Source organism: Heloderma suspectum, chromosome 6, assembly GCF_057233095.1.
Source record: "Heloderma suspectum isolate Gila_16-S chromosome 6, 16-S_ref, whole genome shotgun sequence".
Lineage (NCBI taxonomy): Eukaryota > Metazoa > Chordata > Lepidosauria > Squamata > Helodermatidae > Heloderma > Heloderma suspectum.
This window is the reverse complement of record NC_139463.1, coordinates 109,845,161-109,869,465: the sequence shown is the minus strand read 5'-3', so window position 1 is coordinate 109,869,465 and position 24,305 is coordinate 109,845,161. Positions and strand designations below refer to the sequence as shown.

At 45.0% G+C, this 24,305-nt stretch overlaps 1 protein-coding gene across 1 annotated transcript; it reads left to right on the top strand.

Annotated features, from left to right (window-relative positions):
• The first annotated feature begins 16,532 nt into the window (after positions 1 to 16,532).
• Positions 16,533 to 23,754, top strand: LOC146342467 (vomeronasal type-2 receptor 26-like). Its single transcript, XM_084808560.1, has 4 exons — positions 16,533 to 17,048; positions 20,953 to 21,180; positions 21,909 to 22,035; positions 22,856 to 23,754. Exons 1-4 carry the CDS (start codon positions 16,548 to 16,550, stop codon positions 23,752 to 23,754), a joined length of 1,755 nt encoding a protein of 584 aa, XP_084664686.1. The 5' UTR covers positions 16,533 to 16,547.
• The last annotated feature ends 551 nt before the right edge of the window (positions 23,755 to 24,305 follow it).

Sequence of the window (24,305 nt, the reverse complement as noted above, 5' to 3'; positions counted from 1 at the left end):
CCAGTTCTGGGCACTGCACTTTAAGAAGGATGCAGACAAGCTGGAGAGCATTCAGAGGCAGGCAACAAGGATGATCAGGGGACTGGAAACAAAGCCCAATGAAGAGAGACTGAAAGAACATCTCAAGGCATGTTTAGCCATGAGAAGGCATGGTTGAGAAACTGAGGGGAGATATGATAGCGCTCTTCAAGTACTTGCAAGGTTGTCACAGAGAGGAAGGCCAAGATCTCCTCTCCATCATCCCAGAATGCAGGACACGGAATATTGGGCTAAAGTGACAGGAAGCCAGATTCCGGCTGAACATCAGGAAAAGCTTCCTGACTGTTAGAGCAAGATGACAATGGAACCAATTCCCTAGGGAGGTAGTGGGCTCTCCCACACTGGAGGCATTCAAGATGAGGCTGGACAGCCATCTGTGAGGGATGCTCTGACTTGGATTCCTGCATTGAGCAGGGGGTTGGACTTGATGGTCTTGTAGGCCCCTTCCAACCCTACTACTATTAGAAGAAGAAGAAGAAGAAGAAGAAGAAGAAGAAGAAGAAGAAGAAGAAGAAGAAGAGATGTTCTCTGTCTGTTGATAATGTGAAAAGACAGCCTGCTGTATTGTACTTCATATCAGCTGATAGAGTTGTGGGATTATTGCGTCCAGATGTGCTTTGAAAAGGAGGTAGGGAAGGAGGGAGCAGCCACTGTAATGGGAGAAGCGGATATGGCAGGGGGAGGCAGCCATTTTGTCATAGGGGAAGGCAAGACCATAGGGTGTAGGTTGCTCCACGTCTCTCTCTTAATTCAGAGAGCATGAGTGGCCTTAGTACGAGTCTCCCATGGAGCACTGCTTTTCTTTGCTAAATCAGGTAATGGGAAAACAACAGTCATCCTGGACTTGGTTCTGCATGAACTTGCTGAACTATCTTATACCATGGAAATATGGTTTGACGGGACTCAAGGGGTTAATCTGTCCCAGCTTTGTCCATCTGGGTTCTCCATGAAGCATCTGGCAATACCTGCAGAGGGGAAGGTGCACAGCTGGGTTAGCAATGGGGCTTAGGGTGCTGTAGCTCCTGGACCACAATTTCAGGGCATCCACTAGCTATCACAAATTCACAGTTTTCAACCAAGAGTAATAATGAAGTATGTACCCATTGTAGAAACCTCTAAATATATAATTCAGGCACAATTTGGTCCATGCATTTCATGAAAACTAAATATGCCTGCTGCCACCCTTCAGTTTGTTTAGCCAATGAGTGACGTCACAGTCACAGTGTAGAATGAACACTTGTGTGCAAAAGGGACTTCTTGATTCATTTTGAACCCTATTAAGGGTGTGTGTGTCTACCTATGGAATAGTGCTTTCAGAGACAGTCATAGATAACAACTGAAAAGTCTAGAATCTTAATGCAGCTGTTACTGGGCAGATATTATCTGCCTCAGACGGCAGTGTGGGGGGAGAGGCACTCCACATAGAAGCATGGCGACTGTGTCTTCCCAACAAAGCCTCCCTGAATGGTGGTCCACTGTGACATAGTGTAATTCCAGTGCATGGTTAAAAATAAAAAACATGGTCGTCAAGGAGTATCAATAAATATATCAATGTTATCTGGTCTGATGCGGTCTGGCTAGCCACACTGGCTACAGTTCTCAACTGGTCGTCCATGGCCTCATGGTACTTTCTCTACTTTCTTCCCTTCCAGAAAGTTAGACCCAGTGCGGGACACGCACCATGTTCCCAAGGGAGTAAATTGTTGAACCCTGTCACTGTCCCAAATGAAGAGCAGGCTTTTTTTTATGGTAGGATCACAAATCACATAGCCGTGTTTTCTCTGGCTTCCTCCGGTTGTGCAAGGACTTGAGAGCTGCGGGAAGGGACATTATATACCCTGTCATTAGCCAAAACACTATACTTGATTTCTGCTTCTGAAATTTCTGCCACAATTAGCCAGAAGCTAGTGAGAGGACTAATAAGACAATCAGCACAACAGCTTGTACCCTCAGACTATAAAGACACGTTCTTTGAGGCTGAAACCCAACGCACACGTACTTGAAATAAGTCCCATTGAACTCAGTGGGACTTCCTTCTGCACAGATGTGCATTGGATTGCACTGCAAGTCTACTGTTGAGCCACAGGCATTGAGGAAGTGATCCTGAGGCTGGTAGGGCTATCTGAAATGGAGATTTGATATTTCATTCGTTAAGCAAAGTCTCCCGGATGGAGTCTTTGTCTTGGTAAAGACTGTTTAGTCTTTGAGGGATGTCAAGAGAGATTCAGCTCACAAGCAGACTGCCAGTTGTGTAGGTGACAATGCAGGTGTATATCAGAGAGTGGGGACAAAATCTGCTGGCATTCAGGGTGATTTTCTTACTGCTATTCCTTCTGCTGACTCAGACGTTAAGCAAGGCTTTGAACCCCAGGTGCAGCCAGCAAGCAAAAGCTCAACACCATTTCCCTAGGTCCACAGACGATGTTATCCTTGGTGAATTTGTATCCATTGTATATGGTGAACTGTCTGTACACAACTTTATGATGCGTCCACACTCCTCCACTAAGGCATAGTAAGTAGCACTTTGTTGGTTCAAGGGACTGGGGTGGGCCTTTTTGCAGTTTTCTGACCTGCTTAAAAGAATGCTAGTACAAAGCACTCCAGTGTTGCTTCAGACTGAGGACTTGTGTGCACACATGGATGCGTACCAATTAGTAACAGTAACAAACGATGATTTGCCTATTTGAATGATCTAACATGATAGAGCGCGGACATCACTTCTGACATACTGCTTTTTCATTGGAGTCTGTTTACATACAGTATTCAGCAACTCATCATCAAGTGCACAGTAGTCAGGTTTGTGAGGAGAGATCAAACAAATCATATGCAATTGTGAACCAACAGCAATTGTTCAAAATTTTACAAGAGTTACCCCACTGCAAAATCATGGAGCTGGAAAGGGTTTTCCAGGGTAACTAGTTCAATCCCTGGTATGATCCAGAAAATCCAGAGTGAGAGCATCCTGAACAGGTGGCTGCCCCCACCCCCACCCCCTTGAAGACATCCAGCAAGGGAAACCTCACAACCCCAAGCATTTGGTTCCATTGCGAAACTGCTCTCACTGTCAAGAGGCTATTAATGTTCATTCAGAATATACCCTCTTATTAAAGTCCTTTAGATCTAGCCCTTTCCTTTGGGGAGTCAGGGAACAAGCCCTTGCCCTTTAGTCAGTCAACAACCTGACTAAGCTCACTGCAGCTCAGAAGAGATATTTTGAAACCAACATTGAGGAAAAATACATTTTTGAAATTGGGTAAGAATGAATGAATTCATTTATTACAGACCAGCAGAATCAGTATAAAACATAGAAAACACAGTTAAAACTAGCACAGTAGCAAAATGCAATTTCTGAGGTTCCTTCTTTCAAGGAAACAACATCATTTTCTTTTCCTAGTTAGCACTAAAATAATTAAAATCCTGGCAACCCTTCCACTGACCCAAGAAGACACATCCCTTAAACAAATGGATACCAAGGTGGTGGAGCTACTTCCTGGGAAGGCTGTTAATAGTGGGGAATATTAGCTTTACTTTGCTTTCCCTGTCGAGGTCACAACGTAAGAGAACATGTTCAACAGATTCTGTTACTCCAGCACCACAGAAACGTATCTGTTCACTAACCAGGATATTACCACATCATCCATTTAATAGTGCCAATGGCAGCACATTCGAACGGGCAAGGGTAAATGCTCTTCTATACTTTGGAATAGTTAATGTAGACAGATATGGGGCTGCAGTGATTGTGTAAATATTGAAATTATTCTATTTAGTATAGAGTAGTGGAGAGCAGGTTTTATTTGCAACAGTCCTCAGATACCGTAGATCTAAGTCTATTAGTCTTTGAACAACAAGAAATCGGGCTTTCTCAAGCCCATAATTGCCCACAAATCAATAATTTCACTAGAAGTAACAGATTGCCATTCTTGAGTGTCAGAGAACAGTTCGAAGCCGTGTAAAGAGAAGCTGTCAGGATCCTGAAGAATTGCCAAAAAATGTCTTTCCCACTCACAATTGGAAATACAACAGGCAGGATGATCTTGGCTCTCCAACAGCGCCCACGTGAAATTGAGTTAGAAACACAACAGTCGTTTGCCTCGGCACACTAGGGATGGTGGAGAATTCCGCCATGGACTCCAATGAGGCTGGATTCTAAAGAATCCGTCCCCCCCCCCCCCGGAGTCCGTGTCAGAACAGACCACTCACCTCCGCCACCCCGTGGGATCCATCCAGGTTGGATTCCTGTCCACGTCGAACCGGTGGAGCCGGCCGTCAGCTCCACAGGGCTGGAGAAAGTCGATATGGCCGGCAGCCATTGCTGTGCCGTATCTCTGCGAAAATCAATCCCCTGGACACAAATGGCAAAGTGGGCACCATTTGCGACCGTAAAGCTGGTCGATTAGCCAAAATGCAGCCATAAATGGCACCCACTACGCCATTTGCGTCCGGGGGACTGACTTACACAGAGATACGGCACAGCAAAGGCTGCCGGCCATATCGACTTTCTCCAGCCCTGTGGAGCTGACGGCCGGCTCCACCGGTTTGACGTGGACAGGGATCCAACCCGGATGGATCCCACGCGGAGGTGGAGGTGAGTGGTCTGTTCTGCAGGTTCAAAGTGGAGCTGGCCTGGATGGATTCCAGGGGGCAGGAACAGAGCACCTCCTCCCATCGAGGATTCTGGGGGGAGGAATGGATCACCGCCCCGCCGGACCCCCATGGATGGCAGGTAAGGGGATTCGTACATCCCTACAGCACACCACTGTTCTGACTTACATTCCTCAGTTTGGAAGCACGAGGACTGTATTAGTTACTGTGCTGTGGATTATGCTTCTGCCAGTTTCATGAGCAACCTGTGCACGTGCAGAACTGGATGCTGAGAGCAGCACCCGTCGGGACCCTATATAAAGATCATGTACCCCACCAAGCTTCAACCCCGTTTGGAATACTGCTGCAGTTGGCGGTGGGGAGGGGGGCCTTAGTGTTGTCAGACGGGTGGCATCAAGAGGGGTCTCGCTCATTCAGTTTGAGCAAGAGTTTCTATGACTGGCTCCCAGTGCCTGAAGTGATAAAGCAACTCTCTCTGAGAGCTGCCAAAAAGGCACAGACTGGACATTATCACAAGGCCTCTGTTCAAGAAAGCTGCACTGATTGACTGTTAGTCCAATAAAACAAAGCCAACAGAAAGCATGCATGGGAGCACAGTTAAAAGGCTTTGGACTGCTCACTGATTCTGACTTGCTGTTCTTCTTGCTGTTGCTGTTGCAGAGTCAGGATCTAGAATGTTATGGCAATAAAATGAGCTCATGCCTCTGATATCCGGTTGTAAGACTCTATGAAACTTTCATTGCAGCGTAATGCCTAAAAACTACCAATATGTCCTCGCCTTTGTTTTTGCCATTCATGAGGTCAGCCAGAATGTCAAATTGTTACCCAACATCACACTGGGATCCATGATCTATGACAATGCCTTTAGTCCAGGAAGAGCCTATTGGACCACTTTGGACTTACTCTTCACAGCACAACGGTATCCCCTCAACTACATCTGTGACAAGGAGAAGAGACCAATGGCCATCATAGGTGGGCTTACCTCCCAGAACTCCATCCAGATGGCCAACATCTTAAGCACATACAAGGTTCCACAGGTATGTGCCTCTGTGTAGAAGCATGGCCCTAAACTTAAGAAAGGGAGGTGTGTAGGTCCCCCTCAGAATTTTTGAAAGATTCCACTCAGTCTGTTGAGCAGAGTCCAAATGTCAAGTCATTCTTGCTATGGATGTCTTGGAAGGAGAGTGCCTAAGCTCTTCCTAGCCCATATTCTCCACAGGAGTTACAGATTTGGGCTTTCCTGAGTGTTTGCAAACTGTAACTCCAGTATTTAAGAACCCTTTGGACCCCAGTTAACTATCGATAGCTAATAATACTCTTCAACAAAGCATACACCAAAATTAATTTTAGGTGGATTTAATGTAGGTTTTTTAGTAACAAGAATTAGTAAAGGAAACATTTTTGATCAATTTTTCAATTTTATTAGAAATATACTTCTGGCATCACATCAAAATATAACTTGCATAAAATAACCTAAAAAAAATATTGTTCCAGGTTCCTCATTCAATACTGAATAGGGTATTCAGCTGACAGATATACAGGCCTGAAGGGCTTCTAATAAGAAGCTCATGTATTCTAAAATCAGCACATATTTATACTTTTTTTGTGTAGAGATCTCCTTATACCTAATATTATCCACTGTCCCATAAATTAGCTCTCACAGTCTTAATTATCTAATTGCTATTAAACATTCCAAAAAAATTAGAATACAAACACAGGCTTACACATGCACCTTCCAGGTTTGTTGTTGTTCAGTTGTTAAGTCGTATCCCACTCTTCGTGACCCCATGGACCATTATCCACTGATGCAATGAATATAGACTTGAGCATGCTCCGGGTGAGAGTGCAGGACAGGAAGGCCTGGTGTGCTATAGACCATGGGGTCACAAAGAGTCGGACACGACTGAACGACTGAACAACAACAACTCTGCATATAAGTTAAATAAGGAGGGAGACAATATGCAGCCTTGTCATACTCCTTTCCCAATTTTGAACCAATCGGTTGTTCCATGTCTGGTTCTTACTGTTGCTTCTTGACCCTCGTACAGGTTTCTCAGGAGACAGGTAAGGTGGGCTGGTACCCCCATCTCTTTCAGAATTTGCCAGAGTTTGTTGTGATCCACACAATCAAAGGCTTTAGCATAGTCAATGAAGCAGAAATAGACGTTTTTCTGGAATTCTCTTGCTTTCTCCATGATCCAGTGAATGTTGGCGATTTGATCTCTAGTTCCTCTGCCTCTTCGAAACCCAGCTTGTACTTCCGGTAGTTCTTGTTTCGCATACTGCTGAAGCCTAGCTTGTAGGATTTTGAACATAACCTCGCTGGCATTTTCGTCCGCTACGCTATTTGCGTTCCCCTTATTTTCGCTGTCTTAGTCTACGTAAATCTTGACGTAGACTAAGACGTGCCAAAATAAGGAATGCAAATGTCGGCGGCAGTGGCCACCGCCATTTGCGTACGTGCGTTGTTTTTTGTTTTGTTTTTAAGTCAGACGTGATAGGCTACGTAAAGATTTAGGTAGCCTATCACGGCTGACTGCAGGGACGCAAACGGCGGCGGCTATGGCCGCTGCCATTTGCGTCCCTGCTAGCCAGCGGCCGGATGTCTGGCTGCTGGCGGAGCTGGCTGGTGGCTCCGCAGAATTCCTGAGGAGTGGAGCCGGCCGGCCAGGATTCCGGGGGAGGGACGGAACGCCTCCCCCCCACCATCAACATAATCCGTGGAAAGGTAAGTGACTTTCGTACATCCCTAGGAGAATGGAGAAAGCCAGGGAGTTTCAGAAAAACATCTATTTCTGTTTTATTGACTATTCTAAAGCCTTTGACTGTGTGGATCATAACAAATTGTAGCAAGTTCTTAGTGTTATGGGGATACCAAGTCATCTTGTCTGCCTCCTGAGGAATCTGTATAACAACCAAGTAGCAACGGTAAGAACAGACCACGGAACAACGGCCTGGTTTAAGATTGGGAAAGGAGTACGGCAGGGCTGTATACTCTCACCCTACCTATTCAACCTGTACGCAGAACACATCATGCAACATGCTGGGCTTGATGAAGCTAAGGCTGGAGTTAAAATCGCTGGAAGAAACATTAACAATCTCCGATATGCAGATGATACCACGTTGATGGCTGAAAGTGGCAACCAGCTTGATTGATCACTGGCAAATAGAGGGAGAAAATGTGGAGGGCGGCATGAGAGACTTTGTCTTTCTAGGCGCAAAGATTACTGCAGACGCTGACTGCAGCCAGGAAATCAGAAGACATTTACTTCTTGGGAGGAGAGCAATGACAAATCTTGATAAAATAGTGAAGAGCAGAGACATCACACTGACAACAAAGGTCCGCATCGTTAAAGCAATGGTATTCCCTGTAGTAACCTATGACTGCGAGAGCTGGACCATAAGGAAGGCTGAGCGAAGGAAGATAGATGCTTTTGAACTGTGATGCTAGAGGAACATTCTGAGAGTGCCTTGGACTGCAAGAAGATCAAACCAGTCCATACTCCAGGAAATAAAGCCAGACCACTCACTTGAGGGAAGGATATTAAAGGCAAAACTGAAGTACTTTGGCCACATAATGAGAAGACAGGATACCCTGGAGATGATGCAGATGCTAGGGAAAGTGGAAGGCAAAAGGAAGAGGGGCCGACCAAGGGCAAGATGGATGGATGATATTCTGGAGGTGACAAGTTCGACCTTGGGGGAGCTGGGGGTGGCGACGGCCGACAGGAAGCTCTGGCATGGGCTGGTCCATGAAGTCATGAAGAGTCGGAAGTGACTGACCGAATAAACAACAACAACCCCCATTTCGAGACATGCAGCATATTCCAAGGGTGTGTGTGTGTGCGAGTGAAAAGTACAGAACTTTACAGAAGAGGCTAAAACGCCAGCTCTTCATTAATGCCTTCAGGGGGCAGAGTTTTCAACCTTCGTGTTTTCCTTTTTAAAAAGAACCCTACTGTGAGTTCTAAATACTTTTCACAAAGCCCAGAACCGTTTGTTTTACAGAGTGATATTCTACAAAAAGCACTCCCAAAGGAGTGCCATGTTTCTTGCTTCTAATATTGCACAGATCTTCAGCTATTCATATTTTAAGAGGCCTGAACATGTTACCCAAATAGGTTTGTTACATAGGAATCAGAGGGCATAAATCACCCAACATGTAGTACAGGTGGTCAGTTGTTTCAGGGTAGATTCATTTCTGATTCATCAAATCTTTGGATTCGGTCATCTACCAAATGCATTTGCATTGCACACACTGTCCATAGGGGTGGTGTCCTGTGGGTGTCGTAGCGCCTTGGAAGACTTTGTAGTCGATCTCTTGTGCTCCCTACAATCACTCTTTATTACTAGCACTGTCCTGTATTTCTCAATCGGTTTATTTTCGACCATTTGTTGTGGGGAGGAGTGAAAAGGAATTGCACACGGAAAGTTGTGGCAAGGGGCGAGAATTGTGGAGAAATTTCTCACGGTGCAGGGCCGCAGGGCTTACCACACTGCAGGTAGGCGGCTGAGGGGAGTAGGGGTGCTCCGTCTTTTATCATTTCCCCCCCGTTCTGTCCGTGCAGCCTCCTCAGCCTCTCCAGCTTCCTGGCGTGCCCCTGGTGGACGTGGCCCAGGCTTCCTCCTTTGGGGCTCCCCTGTGCTGCTGCCTGCAGAGTGCCTGACAGCTGAGAGAGGCATTTGGTTTTGCTTTGTCATTCCCAAAAGTCCTCTTAACAACAGCAAGAAGAAAAGTCCTACGGAAAATAACAATAACTCCTCCGTCAGCTTTCAGGCACTCAGCAGGCAGCTGCACTGGAAAGCCCCAAAGGAGGAAGTCCTGCTGCAGTCCTCCTGGGCTTTCAAAGAAGCTCAAGCAGCCGGAGGCAAAGACAGAACAGGGGGAATTGGTAAGGAAAGGGTGCCTCCCCCCCGGCCACCCCCTTACAGTAAGGTAAGTACTGAACCCCTGTGCCCTGAGAAGTTTCTCCAAGATTCACAGCAACCCAACGCAAAAGGAAGAAAGATGGCAGCCTCTTTCATGGGGAAACAAAGAGGGTGAGAAAGGGCAGATGGGGCTTTGGCACAGCACAATTTATTAGCATGTCCTTGATGTTCCTTGTTCTTTAGAAGGAAATCATAGGGCCTGTTCAGATGTCATGCTAAGCCGTGGTGGTTGGGGAATTTCCGGTAACCAAAGTGGGTAGTGTGTCATGTGGGGGGAGAAAAGCTTGTTCTGTGTGCTTACTAGGCCACCCCCCGCGAAAGGGTTAGGGGGCCTTGGGGTGGGTTACTGTTATGTGTGGCAGGCTCCCCGGTAGCTTAAACGGGCTCCATAGGACCTCCAGGCCGCAGCCCTAGAGTCCGCCAGCGACAGCGTCTGCCACTGAGGGACATGCTCTAGCTGCCTCAGGCTTTCTCAATGGTTGTGTGGCCATTCAGGACACTAGTGGCCGCTGAGAACACATTCGCATCATGGAGGATGCCGGGATGCGAGCAAACCACTCCGGTAAGTTTGCCAGCTAACTACAGAGGGGTGGTTAGCGGATCCGCACAGTGCCACATGGTTCCCGGTCAACTGACGGGCCCACGTAGAGTGGTTCTGCTAACCCTGCCTCCGTAGTTCCCCTAACGACCCTCCCCCTGTGAACGTGTGAATAGGACCATATTTGGCTACCTGAATTTGGCTACCTGAAGAGCCACGGGGCACCCCATGGCCACCCCTTACTTTGGCAATAAAAGCACTTGCCAAATTAAAAATAATTGTTACTTATTAGCTGTTTCTGCCAATGAGATCAAATAAAATGTAGGAGGATGTTTTTTCTATCCTTTTCCCAAGTGTTTGATGTATCACTATTTGGGCCTGATCCAGAGGTATATTGGTACAGAGGGATCTTGCATCCATAGTGACCAAGCAATCCTTTTCTGTTCTGTGATGAACTTTAGCTCATCAATAAAGTCTGTGGGGTCACATCTGACTGATGGAATTCTGTCAATGAAGGATTTGAGAAGATGGCCAAGAAATAAAGATAGTTGCTGTAGGACAGACTAACAATCCCAAAGTATAGGGCATCCTTGTGGTGGAAACAGCCCCTTGTGAATTTTTGGTAGGGTGTAAAACTCCTGATCATTTTCAGTGATCTCTGCAGACACGCGCGCGCACACACACACACACACACACACAGAGTAAGCAATCACAGGCCATTTTGCAGTGTGACAATTAACATTATTAACATGTTTTTAAAATGACTGTTTTGTTCCAAAAGGAATGTTTTGTTCTATACATTTTAAAATATATATTTAAATGTCAATGTGTTTTTACCCTTTTCTCCTTTCTCTAATCGAGCCCCTGAAGAAGGCCCATACCCCGGGCCAAAACATGGAGGGCTACTCTTTGGAATAAAGCCACATATATTATTTCGACATCCTGAGACTTTGTCTCTTTTCTCCATTGAAATGTGAGGAGGCCCTCTCAGTTAGTGTCGTCAACAATAATGAGGCTATTAGACCAATGCCCTATGTATAGGGAAGCTTCTTACGTTCCATCGTATTATATGTGAATTGCGATTATGGGGGAAAGATTGCAGGGCCTCTGATGGATTCTATGCTGGGTGGTGGAAAACAGAGTTCATTGGAAATAGCATGGTTCTGAATTCTGCATCTCAGCTGAAGCACATTGTCATGGGGTTTTAGGAAATAGCTGATTTTTCTTTATTGGGCTTGCTGGGAAGACAGTTGAAAACATGTCATCCACCTCGCCTATAACACTATATCTTACCACAAATTGGAAATGCCAAATGCTTACTGATAGATAGTTCAGAATTTAAAATATAAATAAGCATAAAGCAGTAATGGTATTAACAAGAAGGTAGAGTTTCACAAGCAGATTCACAATGAATTCTGGGTAACTGACATAAGAAAATAATGGCCAAGTTGTCCTGGATGATATTCAAAGAGAAAGCGCTGAATTAAAGCTTTATCATTTGGGCCAAATTAGAGCGAAGGACAGGAAGGCCTGGTGTGCTATGGTCCATGGGGTCCCGAACAGTCGGACACGACTTAACAACTGAACAACAACAACAAGGTATGGGATTAGAGATCAAATCGCCATCATTCCCTGGATCATGGAGAAAGCAAGAGAATTCCAGAAAAACGTCTATTTCTGCTTCATTGACTACGCTAAAGCCTTTGATTGTGTGGATCACAACAAACTCTGGCAAATTCTGAAAGAGATGGGGGTACCAGCCCACCTTACCTGTCTCCTGAGAAACCTGTACGAGGGTCAAGAAGCAACAGTAAGAACCAGACATGGAACAACTAATTGGTTCAAAATTGGGAAAGGAGTACGACAAGGCTGCATATTGTTGCCCTGCTTATTTAACTTATATGCAGTGTACATTATGAGGAATGCAGGGCTGGATGAATCACAGGTCGGAATTAAGATTGCCGGGAGAATTATCAACAACCTCAGATACGGAGACGATACCACCCTAATGGCAGAAAGCAAAGAGGATCTAAAGAGCCTCTTGTTGAGGGTGAAAGTGGAGAGTGCAAAAGCTGGTCTGAAACTCAACATTAAAAAAACGAAGATCATGGCATCTGGCCCCATCACTTCCTGGTATATAGAAGGAGAAGAAATGGAAGTAGTGACAGATTTTTTTTTCTTGGGCTCCAAGATCACCGCAGATGGTGACTGTAGCCATGAAATTAAAAGACACTTGCTCCTTGGGAGGAAAGCTGTGGCAAACCTAGACAGCATAGTCAGAAGCAGAGACATCACCTTGCCGACAAAGGTTCGTATAATCAAAGCTATGGTTTCCCCAGTAGTAACGTATAGCTGTGAGAGCTGGACTATAAGGAAGGCTGAGCACCGAAGAATTGATGCCCTTGAACTGTGGTGCTAGAGAAGACTCTTCCGAGTGCCCTGGACTGCAAGGAGGTCAAATCAGTCCATCCTAAAGGAAATCAACCCTGATGGCTCATTGGAAGGACAGATACTGAAGCTGAAGCTCAAATATTTTGGTCACCTTATGCGAAGAGAAAACTCTCTGGAAAAGACCCTGATGCTGGGAAAGGCTGAAGACAAAAGGAGAAGGGGATGGCAGAGGATGAGATGGCTAGATAGCATCACTGATGCAATGAATATTGACTTGAGCACACTCTGGGAGAGAGCGCAGGACAGGAAGGCCTGGCGTGCTATGGTCCATGGGGTCACGAAGAGTTTGACACGACTGAACGTCTGAACAACAATCCAGTAGGTGCTGCTGCAGATCCTCATAGAACTGATCTACTTCTGCTTCTTCAGCATCTGTGGTTGGGGCGTATATTTGGATCACTCTTCCTTTTGCCTTCCACTTTCCCGAGCATCAGCACCTTCTCCAGGGTATCCTGTCTTCGCATTATGTGGCCAAAGTACTTCAGTTTTGCCTTTAATATCCTTCCCTCAAGTGAGCAGTCTGGCTTTATTTCCTGGAGGATGGACTGGTTTGATCTTCTTGCAGTCCAAGGCACTCCCAGAATTTTCCTCCAGCACCACAGTTCAAAAGCATCTATCTTCCTTCGCTCAGCTTTGCTTATGGTCCAGCTCTCGCATCCATAGGTTACTACGGGGAATACCATTGCTTTAACGATGCGGACCTTGGTTATCAGTGTGATGTCTCTGCTCTTCACTATTTTATCAAGATTTGTCATTGCTCTCCTCCCAAGAAGTAAACATCTTCTGATTTCCTGGCTGCAGTCAGCGTCTGCAGTAATCTTTGCGCCTAGAAAGACAAAGTCTGTCACTGCCTCCACGTTTTCTCCCTCTATTTGCCAGTGATCAATCAAGCTGGTTGCCATCATCTTGGGTTTTTTGAGGTTGAACTGCAACCCAGCTTTTGCACTTTCTTCTTTCACCCTCGTCATGAGGTTCCTCAGCTCCTCCTCACTTTCAGCCATCAAAGTGGTATCATCTGCATATCGGAGATTGTTAATGTTTCTTCCAGCGATTTTAACTCCAGCCTTGGCTTCATCAAGCCCAGCACGTCGCATGATGTGTTCTGCATACAGGTTGAATAGGTAGGGTGAAAGTATACAACCCTGCCGTACTCCTTTCCCAATCTTAAACCAGTCCATTGTTCCATGGTCTGTTCTTACGGTTGCTACTTGGTCGTTATACAGATTCCTCAGGAGGCAGACAAGATGACTTGGTATCCCCATACCACCAAGAACTTGCCACAGTTTGTGATGATCCACACAGTCAAAGGCTTTAGAATAGTCAATAAAATAGAAATAGATGTTTTTCTGAAACTCCCTGGCTTTCTCCATTCTCCAGTGGATATTGGCAATTTGGTCTCTAGTTCCTCTGCCTTTTCGAAACCCGGCTTGTACATCTGGCAATTCTCATTCCATGAATTGCTGGAGTCGACCTTGCAAGATCTTGAGCATTACCTTACTGGCATGTGAAATAAGTGCCACTGTTCGATAGTTGGAACATTCTTTGGTGCTTCCCTTTTTTGGTATGAGGATATAAGTTGATTTTTTTCCAATCTGTTGGCCATTCTTGTGTTTTCCAAATTTGCTGGCATATGGCATGCATCACCTTGACAGCATTATCTTGCAAGATTTTAAACAGTTCAGCTGGGATACCGTCATTTCCTGTTGCCTTGTGATTAGCAATGCTTCTTAAGGTCCATTCCACCTCACTCTTCAGGATGTCTGGCTCTAGCTCACTGAGCACACCGTCAAATGTATCCCCGATATTATTATCCTTCCTATACAGATCTTCCGTATATTCTTGCCACCTTTTCTTGATCTCTTCTGCTTCTGTTAGGTCCTTGCCATCTTTGTTTTTGATCATACCCATTTTTGCCTGGAATTTACCTCCAATGTTTCTAATTTTCTGGAAGAGGTCTCTTGTCCTTCCTATTCTATTATCTTCTTCCACTTCCGCGCATTGCCTGTTTAAAAATAATTCCTTATCTCTTCTGGCTAACCTCTGGAATTTTGCATTTAATTGGGCATATCTCCCCCGATCACTGCTGCCTTGTGCTTTCCTTCTTTCTTGGGCTGCTTCCAGTGTCTCAGCAGACAGCCATCTTGCCTTCTTGGTTTTCTTTTTCTTTGGGACGTTTTTTGTTGCCACCTCCTGAACAATGTGGCAAACCTCTGTCCATAGTTCTTCCGGGACCCTATCTACTAAATCTAGTCCCTTAAATCTATTCCTCACCTCCACTGCATATTCATGAGGAATATTAGTGAGCTCATATCTAACTGATCTGTGGGTCTTCCCTATTCTCTTTAGTCTGATTCTAAATTGTGCAATAAGAAGTTCGTGATCTGAACTACAATCAGCTCCAGGTCTTGTTTTTACTGACTGCATAGATGTCCGCCACCTTTGGCTACAAAGGATGTAGTCAATCTGTGAAGTGGCCCATTCCAGTCCATTTCAGTTCACTGACACCCAAAATGTCTATATTTAATCTTGACATCTCCCCAATAACCACATCCAATTTGCCCTGGCTCACAGATCTTACATTCCAGGTTCCTATGGTGTGTTGATCTTTAGATTCGTCGTTCACCACCAGCACCATCAGCTGCTAGCCGTCCTTTCGGCTTTGAGCTAGCTGCGTCATCACATCTAGGGCTAGTTGAACTTATCCTCTGTTCCTCCCCAGTAGCATTTTGACCATCTTCTGACCTGGGAGTCCCATCTTCCGATGGTATACTGACATATCTCTGGTTGTACTGATCCATTTAGTTTTCATGGCAAGAATACTGGGGTGGGTTGCCGTTTCTTTCCCCAGGGATCGTATTTAGTCTGACCTGTCTGCCATAACCTTCCCATCTTGGGTGTCCCTTCACGGTTTAGCTCATGACGTCATTGAGGTGCTCAAGCTCCAGCACCACGACAAAGTAATGATCTCCTTTGCTGGAGCAAAATGGGGGACCTTGTGCCTAATCAGAAATACCTGTATGAGAGAGAAAGAGAGAGAGAGAGAGAGAGAGAGAGAGAGAGAGAGACGATTGCATATTACAATCTGTCACAAGATTCAGCTTGGAGACTTTGTTTTTCAGTGAGCTCTGTGGGCATTTATATTTAACGACTGAGTAAGTAATCAGAGGGAATTATGAAGTGTGACAATCAGCATCATTGCCATGTTTTAAAATGAATGTTTTATTTTTTAAGTATTTAAAATGTATATTGATGTGCTTTTCTCCCTTTCTTCTTTCTCTAATCTAGCCCCTGAAGAAGGCTGCTTCTTAAAATAGTACCACATATATTTTTGCAACATCCTGAGACATTGGATCATTTTGAATGTTCTCCAGTTTTCTTTACCCCAGGGGTTTTCAGACAGGGTTTTTCAGACAGGGTTTTTCAGACAGGGGTGTTTCCAGCTCTGCCTTGAGACACCAAGGGTTGAACCCCAGAACTTCTTCATGCAAAGCATGTGTGTGTAACCTGAGCTACAGTCCTTCCCCTACTTAGTGGAATAGATTAACCTCATGATTTTTGGTGGATCGCATTTAGTTAAATCAAGAAGAAAGGGATGTCTTTCTCCTCTCTAAAAAAAATGTTTTTCTCCTTTTAGCTTACATATGGCTCCTTTGACCCCATGTTGAGTGATAAAACTCGATTCCCGTCTTTGTTCCGGATGATTCCAGATGAAGAACCTCAGTATTGTGGCATTGCTCAGCTTCTAAAGCATTTTGGATGGACTTGGATTGGCCTCCTCATTTCAGATGATGACAGTGGAGAAACATTTCTTCGAACGCTGAGACCAAGGCTCCTACAGAATAGTATCTGCATTGCTTTGACAAAATCAGTTCCAACTGTGACAAGTCAGGCATCCACTGAGATCTTTACTAACATTCTAGGAAGAATACATTCTACACTCTGGTTGTACCAAATCAATGTGTTCCTTGTCCATGGGCATGGTCAGTCTATGGAGGGTTTAAGAAAAATTTTGGAACATTATGAATTCGTAGAGATGCGTCCAATGGAAAGGGTTTGGATCATAACAGCTCAGTGGGATTTCACTGCTGTTTTCCGTTCCAATCAATTCACAAGAAAATCCTTCAATGGCACCTTGTCCTTCTCACTTCACACAAATGTGGTGCCAAGATATCAAGAGTTCCTTGAAACTATAAATCCATATAAGTCTAAGATTTATTTCATCCATCTGTTCTGGCACAGTGCATTTCTCTGTTCACTCCCAATATATAACTTATATATGCCAAACAAGGGCAACTGTACTGGGAAGGAGAAGTTAGAGAGCGTCCCCGCATCTGTATTTGAAATGGGGATGTCTGGCCAAAGCTACAGTATCTACAATGCTGTTTATGCTGTAGCACATGCTCTCCATGCCATGTATTCATCAAGGGCCAAACAGAGGGCAATGCAGATGAGAGGCAGATGGAATCTTTTGAAACTTCAGCCATGGCAGGTAAGACACGGATTCTCTAACGTGCGGAGCGGGAGGCTACAGAGGAATGGAGAGACGTGTAATAGAATGAATACACAGCACCCCCAGCCAACTCCTAGTGATTAAGTAGGCTCAAAAACACCACCAAAAGAAATTCAAAATAAATTATGCAATGCCCTGAGAATGAGGCAGAAAAAGGGAAACCTCTTTCACACGGGAAGAAAAATGTCAAGGAAATGGAGGTCAGATTTTGGTACAGTGTGAGCTCCACCTCGTCGCTATATCTGGACACAATCCTGCCCCCTCACACCTGCTACAGGACGTTCAAGGAAGTAGGAGTATTATAAGCATCTACATTAGAGACATGATGTCTCCACAATCACCCCTCAGAAACTGAATATTAGGAAGACCCTGGGGAAGGTGCTGAACCCTGAAGGATTACAATCAGAGCTCAGCCAAATTTCTCAGAAGAAGCTTTTCTCAGAAAAGTTCCGAAATTGTCCTGTTCTTACCCACCCCTCCAGAAACCAATGCCCATTTCACACAAAGGTTCCAAATTTTCTTCACCTCTCCTCCCCACAATGCCCTGGAATGATGATGGGGCATTGTGGATGATGCAAAACAACAGCCAAGCTGCCAACACAGTTGATGCTGTTGCCACTCGCTGTGGCAATTCAAACAACCAAAAAGCCTGAAGAGAAAAGAAAGAAGTTGTGCTATATGGATGTATGAGAATTTCATTTCTATTCATAAATCACTTGTAAATGCCCCATTCACAATCCCCAACATGAAGGAGAGTGCATTTTCTTCAAAAATGGTCGCACATTTCCAAACTTGTGTTTGTGTTCACAAAACGTGTACTTGAAAAATGCATTAACTTTCTCTAAATGTACAGCTTTCTCAAAATGCATAAGCTTTGGATTACCCATGCTTTAGTTTATTGGGGAAATTTGTAAAGTTTTGGAGTGAGCCAATTGAACTGCCCTGTCACACTCAGATTACTCTACAAAGTTTTTGTCTTGTTGTCCCTTTTTCATTGTCTGTATGACAACACATACACAGTTCCATTTCTTCTTAATTCCTTTCCTTTGGAAGTATTGGGCCTCACTCATGCAAAAGGCACATGTAGGATTTACTTTTCTGCATTGGACTGGGATCTGGTGAATGGTCAAAATTAGGCCATTGCCATGGTCTTGTCAAGGGACATTTGGGTTTGTTCCTGCTCTACACAAGCATCAACACCGAGATAAAGAGTCTTCCTACGAGCATTATGGAAGCATTCAGTTTTGGAGGGCCTAGGTATCTCCCCCTTGGATCCTTTCTGGTGGTGTAGAACTTGGGGTTAATGGGAGCAATTGCTAGCAATTGATAGGAAGTTGATAGGAACTTGAAGCAATTGATAGGAACTTGATCAGTGGTGGCAAAGGAGTCATGCTGAATCAGGCCAAGGACAGGACAGAACTCATTTCCAGGCTTATCAAGTGGTGGTGGCGAAAATTTTCTGCTCTGCCAACCAGATCCAGCTTAGCTCTTCAGGTCACTGGGGGAATTGTTAAGGCACAGACTGGAACCCCCAAGAGGTCAACTATCGTATTTAGTTTTGAAAGAAGGTGAGTAAGGGGAGACATGATAGAGGGGTCCACAAATATCCATGGTGTGGAGAAAAGAGAATGGGTGTTTTTTTTCTTCCTCTCTCCTAATACTAGAACTGGGGGGTCATCCAATGGAGCTGAATGGTGGGTGATTCAGGACAGAAAAAAGGAAGTGCTTCTTCACACAGCCTAGAGTTAAACTATGGAATTCATTAACAAAAGACGAAGAGATGGACACCAGTTTGGATGGCATTAATAGGGAGTTAGATGATTCATGGAACATGAAGGTATTAAGGGCTACTAGCTACCATGGCTATATGCAACCTCCAATATCATGGGTGGTTTGCTGTTATGCTAATGTCCTGCCTGTGTGCTTCCCTGAGGCATCTGGTTGGCCACGTGAGAACAGAAATATGGACTAGATGAGCCTTTGGTCTGGTCAGCATGGCTCTCCATGTGTTCTTCTCGGTAGCCCTGTACACGTGTTTAAAAAGGGGGTAACAGCACTGGGTGAGCAGGAAGAGTGCTCCAGTCCCACCCCTCTATTCGGTCGCATTTGTCACTCTGGACTTCTGGAGGGTGGTTGTCTGAAGAACAGAGCCTCTGTATCCGGTGGCTCTCCATGTGAGCCACAACGCGGATTTTCCAGAGTTCTGGCTGATGTGGAGAGCCCCCATGGATACTGGAGGCTCCTGCTGCAGACACCCATGCGCCATGTGTACAGATGACAAGCGCGATGCAGGACAGGGGCAGGGTGGAGCAGTGCTTCTCCTCATACATTGCTTTTAACCCTTGTTTTTTGGGGGGACACCGGAAGAGGTCTTGTCTCTCACTGTGATGAATTTGCTGAGAAACGTGTGCATATTTGATTTAACTTGGAGGTAGTCGATTAGAATTAACCAGGAATTTATAGTAGCAGCATCAGAACGAACAGTTTGTTGCAGTTGCTCAGATCACTCTCATACATTTCTGTTCACACACCCCAGTCATGAAGCCAGGTATTTCTGCAACCAGATGCACTGGAATGGTTCACACATCATGAAAACCTTGACTATGGCTTGAGTATGGGTTGCTGTTGGATCATGGTCAACTTGAATCCGCCACTTCCATGGGTTGGCATTACATGCGAACCCTGCATTATGGTTTACCTCTGGTTAGTAACCATTAACCACCCAGGAAGAGGACCCATCTTGCTGGTTGGGTTGCAGACTTTCAGTTGCTCACCATTAACAGCCCATAATTAAACCATAGTGTTGGGTTCACATGTAATGACAGCCTATAATTCTACAATAACCCATGATTCAACAACAACCCATACTCAACCCATATTCTGGGTTGTCATTACATGCAAACCAGCTCATTATTCCTTCAATTCTGCACATCTCTTACAAGAGTAAAGAAGGGAAAGGGTTTAGGGTTATGTTTGGTGTCTGCTAGGGTCAGAGACTGCTGTTAACAAAAGGGAAAGTCCTGCCCACGCACACCTGCACAGATCCACATGGGAGAGCCATTTCCAAATCACTCTCTAGACTAGGGGTTCGGAACCATTTTCAGCCTGAGGGCTGCATTCCTTCCACCTGCCAAGAGTGGGTGCAGCCAAAGCAGCAATCTCTCTCTCTCTCCCCAGACTTTCTTTGGGTGCTAATCTGCATGTATATTCTTTCTTGCAACCCCCTCCTATTTCTACCCTCCTCTCCTCCACTTCTTGGGGCTGTGATGGAGGTGAGGTGAACTAGAGACCCAGGAAGATATCACTCTCTTCCTTGACCACTGGCTCATTGAGTTGGATTCCTCACAGCACAGTGGATCAAGAGACCTGATGGGCTGCACCTGGTCCACAGAGCATAGTTTTCCCATCTCTCCTCTAGGCCATTCAGAAGGACAGTCTCTTGGCCAGTCTTTTAAATAGTGTACAGCCATTTTGGATGGAGTACCTTCCAAGAAGTAATTCTTTTTGCTTCTGTTTTTAAAGATGGTACCCTGGCAGAGAAGAACCGGCCTCCTCTGAGAGTCTCGTTCAAGGACACAGATCCTGAAGCTGGACCTGAGCACCACCTCAAAAGCAGAACCTTATGGGGATTCCATCAGGACGGTCCACAAATATGTGACATTAACAACATTCATCTCCTCTTCAATAATAGGGAATTTAAAAAAATGTTGCATGTGTTTTTTGCAACTACAAAATCTTGAAAACTCACTTTCAGTGATATTGATAAGAGTGGCCCAAGGATTTCTCAGGCCCAAAGGTCACATCTGAGCAAACTTCAGAGATAGAGCATTAACCCTTCCCCCACATCATCTGACAGAATATAACCTTTTCTCTTTGACTCCAGCTTCATTCTTTTCTGAGAAATATCCACTTTAACAACAATGCTGGGGAAGAAATATTTTTTGATGACAATGGGGAAATGGCAGGAGGATATGATATTGTCAACTTGGTCACATTTCCTAATCGATCATTCCAGAGAGTCCAAGTTGGGAAGATGGATGCCAAAGCTCCGGCCAGAAAACAGTTAGTCATTAATGGAAGTGCCATTGTGTGGAATCACAAGTTTGAACAGGTATGGATATTTTTTCAATGATGCTTTTAGCATCACTTTACCTGTGAGTAGGGAGTAAAATGTCACCCTTCTTCACTCACTGGGAATACTTATTCTGCCTCCAAGACTTCCAAATGTCTGTCTGGGGGCTAATAAGATAAAGTATAACTACTTCCTCTCCTGCCTTGCCTCAAAAGAAATCCCCCCCCCCCGGTTGCGATTTGTATCAGGAAGGAAGCTGTTGGCACCAACGCAAATACCAACTTGGGTGCAGGATGATCCTTGTAGGGACCACTGTAAGGGCTGTGACACAACAGGGCTGGCATATCGCATTGGCATCATTTTTCGCCTGCTCAGGTCCACACCCCACCACCAACACTTTGAGCCTGCTTCCATCACCACTTCTGCATCTTGCTTCCCTCGCTTGTTTTCCCTACACGTGCAAGCAGGGACCAGGGTCAGGAGATAGAGCAGTGTCTCCAATGTTCATTGCACCCTTTCTCTCTGGGGCGTTGGATGGATTGGGATGGACAGTACAAATGAACAGGCAACAGTGACAGCAGTGAGGTCGACTTGCCCAAGGGTCCTCCAAGAGTTGTAGCAGGCACAGCCCTGCAGTTCCAAAGCTGCATGTCTATAGGTCTAGTTTGGTCTTGAGTTCTTCTGCAGGAGGGTTGAATTTAAGAATTATAACCATGAGAAACCTGTTCATTTCCCCCATTGAAAGCCCTCTTTCTACTTGTTATTAGACAGTCCCCCACGCCACCTGTGTCGAGAGCTGCCGCCCTGGTTACAGCAAGATTGTCCAGCAGGGGCAGCAAATGTGTTGCTATGAATGTGCTCAGTGCCCAGAAGGGAGCATTTCAAACCATACTGGTGAGGAGGACAAGAATACAGATGCTTTAACTCTGGGCTTACATTATTTCCTATCACTGTTTTTCTGCAAAAGGTATATGAATAGCTTTAGTAAACTCCATCTTGTTATGGAGGAAATCAATGAAAGGCCCAGAGGCTGTATCCAACCAAACAGGTTTTCAGTATAGAGCATGTCTCCTTCCTTTTCCATGAGCTCAATTCAGCCCCTAAAGAGCTTTAAACAAGCTTGGAACCCCAGATGTTGTGGACCTATAACTCCCATTATCCCTGATAGATATCTTGGCTGGAGATGATGGGATCTGGAGTCCAACAACAATTTATGCCCCAAGGTTGGCAAGTTTTGTGTAAAGGTTCATCTAACTGCTCTGTCAGCTTTTCCAGCTGTGGAACTAGAATAATGATTTTCCCTTGCAAGATGTTTTTTTCTCACATTACACTTTCTCACAGAAAGCTGACATTTGTAATGCCATCCAAAGAGTGCAGCACTAAAACTAAGATACCCAATACCAAAACACATATGAGCAATACTTCGTGTTTCTCTCCCCTCCAATTAAAACTAGGAAAACCATGTTGCAGTGTAATGGTAAGCAAAGTTCACATACAGAAAAGAAAGATTTGAACGTGACATTCCTGATGTGGCTTCACATATTCCTAATGCAAATATTGTAGAAAACCTGCCCAATAATTCTCACTTGGAATTGGCAAAAGATTCTTCACTACGTTTAACAAAGTATTCTTATATAACTCATGGGAAGTATGATTAATGGATCCCTGATCAATCCAGAAATTGGAAATATTGAGACCTTGCTTATTATTTCAGATGCAGATCAGTGTGAGATGTGCTCAGGAGATCAGTATCCAAATGAGAAACACAGTCAATGCATCTTCAAGCGCGTTGTCTACTTATCTTATGGAGAACCCCTGGGAGCAGTTCTCGTTAGCTGTGCCTTTTCGTTTTCCACAATCACAGTTGCGGTGTTGTGGATCTTCATTCGCTACCAGCATACTCCCCTTGTCAAAGCCAACAACTGGAACATTACATGCGTCCTGCTTTCCTCGCTGTTGCTTGGCTTTCTGTGCTCCATTCTATTTATTGGCTGGCCTGGAAAGGTGTCCTGCCTTCTCCGGCAAACCGTGTTTGGCATCATCTTCTCCGTCTCTGTTTCTTGTGTGTTGGCTAAAACCATGACTGTGGTGCTGGCCTTCATGGCCACCAAGCCAGGAAACAGGATGAGGACATGGGTAGGGAATCGACTGGGAATATCTGTGGTTGGCCTTTGTTCTCTTCTTCAATCTGGCATCTGTGCTGTGTGGCTGGCAACCTCTCCCCCCTTCCCAGAGTTTGACATGTACTCTCAGATCAGTCAGATAACCTTTCAATGCAATGAAGGCTCAGACACCATGTTCTACATTGTCCTGGGGTACATGGGGCTCCTGGCCATCATCAGCTTCAGTGTGGCTTTCTTTGCCAGGAAGTTGCCTGATAGTTTCAATGAAGCCAAGCTGATTACCTTCAGCATGTTGGTGTTTTGCAGCGTGTGGCTGTCCTTTGTCCCCACCTACCTGAGTACGAAGGGGAAATACATGGTGGCTGTGGAGGTCTTTTCCATCTTGGCCTCCAATCTTGGTGTATTGGCCTGCATCTTCCTTCCCAAATGCTACATTATTATCCTGAGACCTGAGCTGAACACCAGAGACCAATTAGCAAGGAAAAAATGATTCCAACACTTTGTTCTTCAGAGGTTTTTTTTATTCTTGAGTCATTTCTGTTTATTGTAGTCCTATATTCGTGGTGAGAGAAACTGTATAACAGTTTAGACAATGCAGCAGAAATGGATGCCCTTCAGCCTCAAAAAGGTGAGCCAAAGCCCAGTGGTCAGACCAAAGAAGAGAAATATATCAAGACAGCGGCCACATTATTCCTTGTAAATTGTGAGAAGGTGTGCATTTCTGAAAAATAAGCACAGAAGTGTGCACTTTTTCCATTTCAATACGCTGAAAAATAGGTTGAAAATGACAATAAGAGTGAGCCAAAACAAACTTGAAAGTGATTTTTGAAGACTATAAGTGAGCTCAAAAATTGGTGGTTCTCCCATCCCTAGGACATGACAACACTCATTGCTGGCCACCACATGCAGCTGAACACACTGATCCTTCCTTCCTGCACCAGTCTTGGTTATGAGCAACCCCAAATCTGATGAAGCTACTATCTCTGCCCACAACTGCTTTTCCCAACATGTTCCCAGGATGCTACTAGAAGAAGGCCAATA

Bases quoted from the DNA above. Each gene is read 5' to 3' on its own strand.
- LOC146342467 (XM_084808560.1), top strand. From the start codon at position 16,548: ATGGAGGGTTTAAGAAAAATTTTGGAACATTATGAATTCGTAGAGATG. The intron at 21,181-21,908 runs GTATGGATATTT...ACTTGTTATTAG, and splicing joins GGAATCACAAGTTTGAACAG to ACAGTCCCCCACGCCACCTG. The intron at 22,036-22,855 runs GTGAGGAGGACA...TTATTATTTCAG, and splicing joins GAGCATTTCAAACCATACTG to ATGCAGATCAGTGTGAGATG.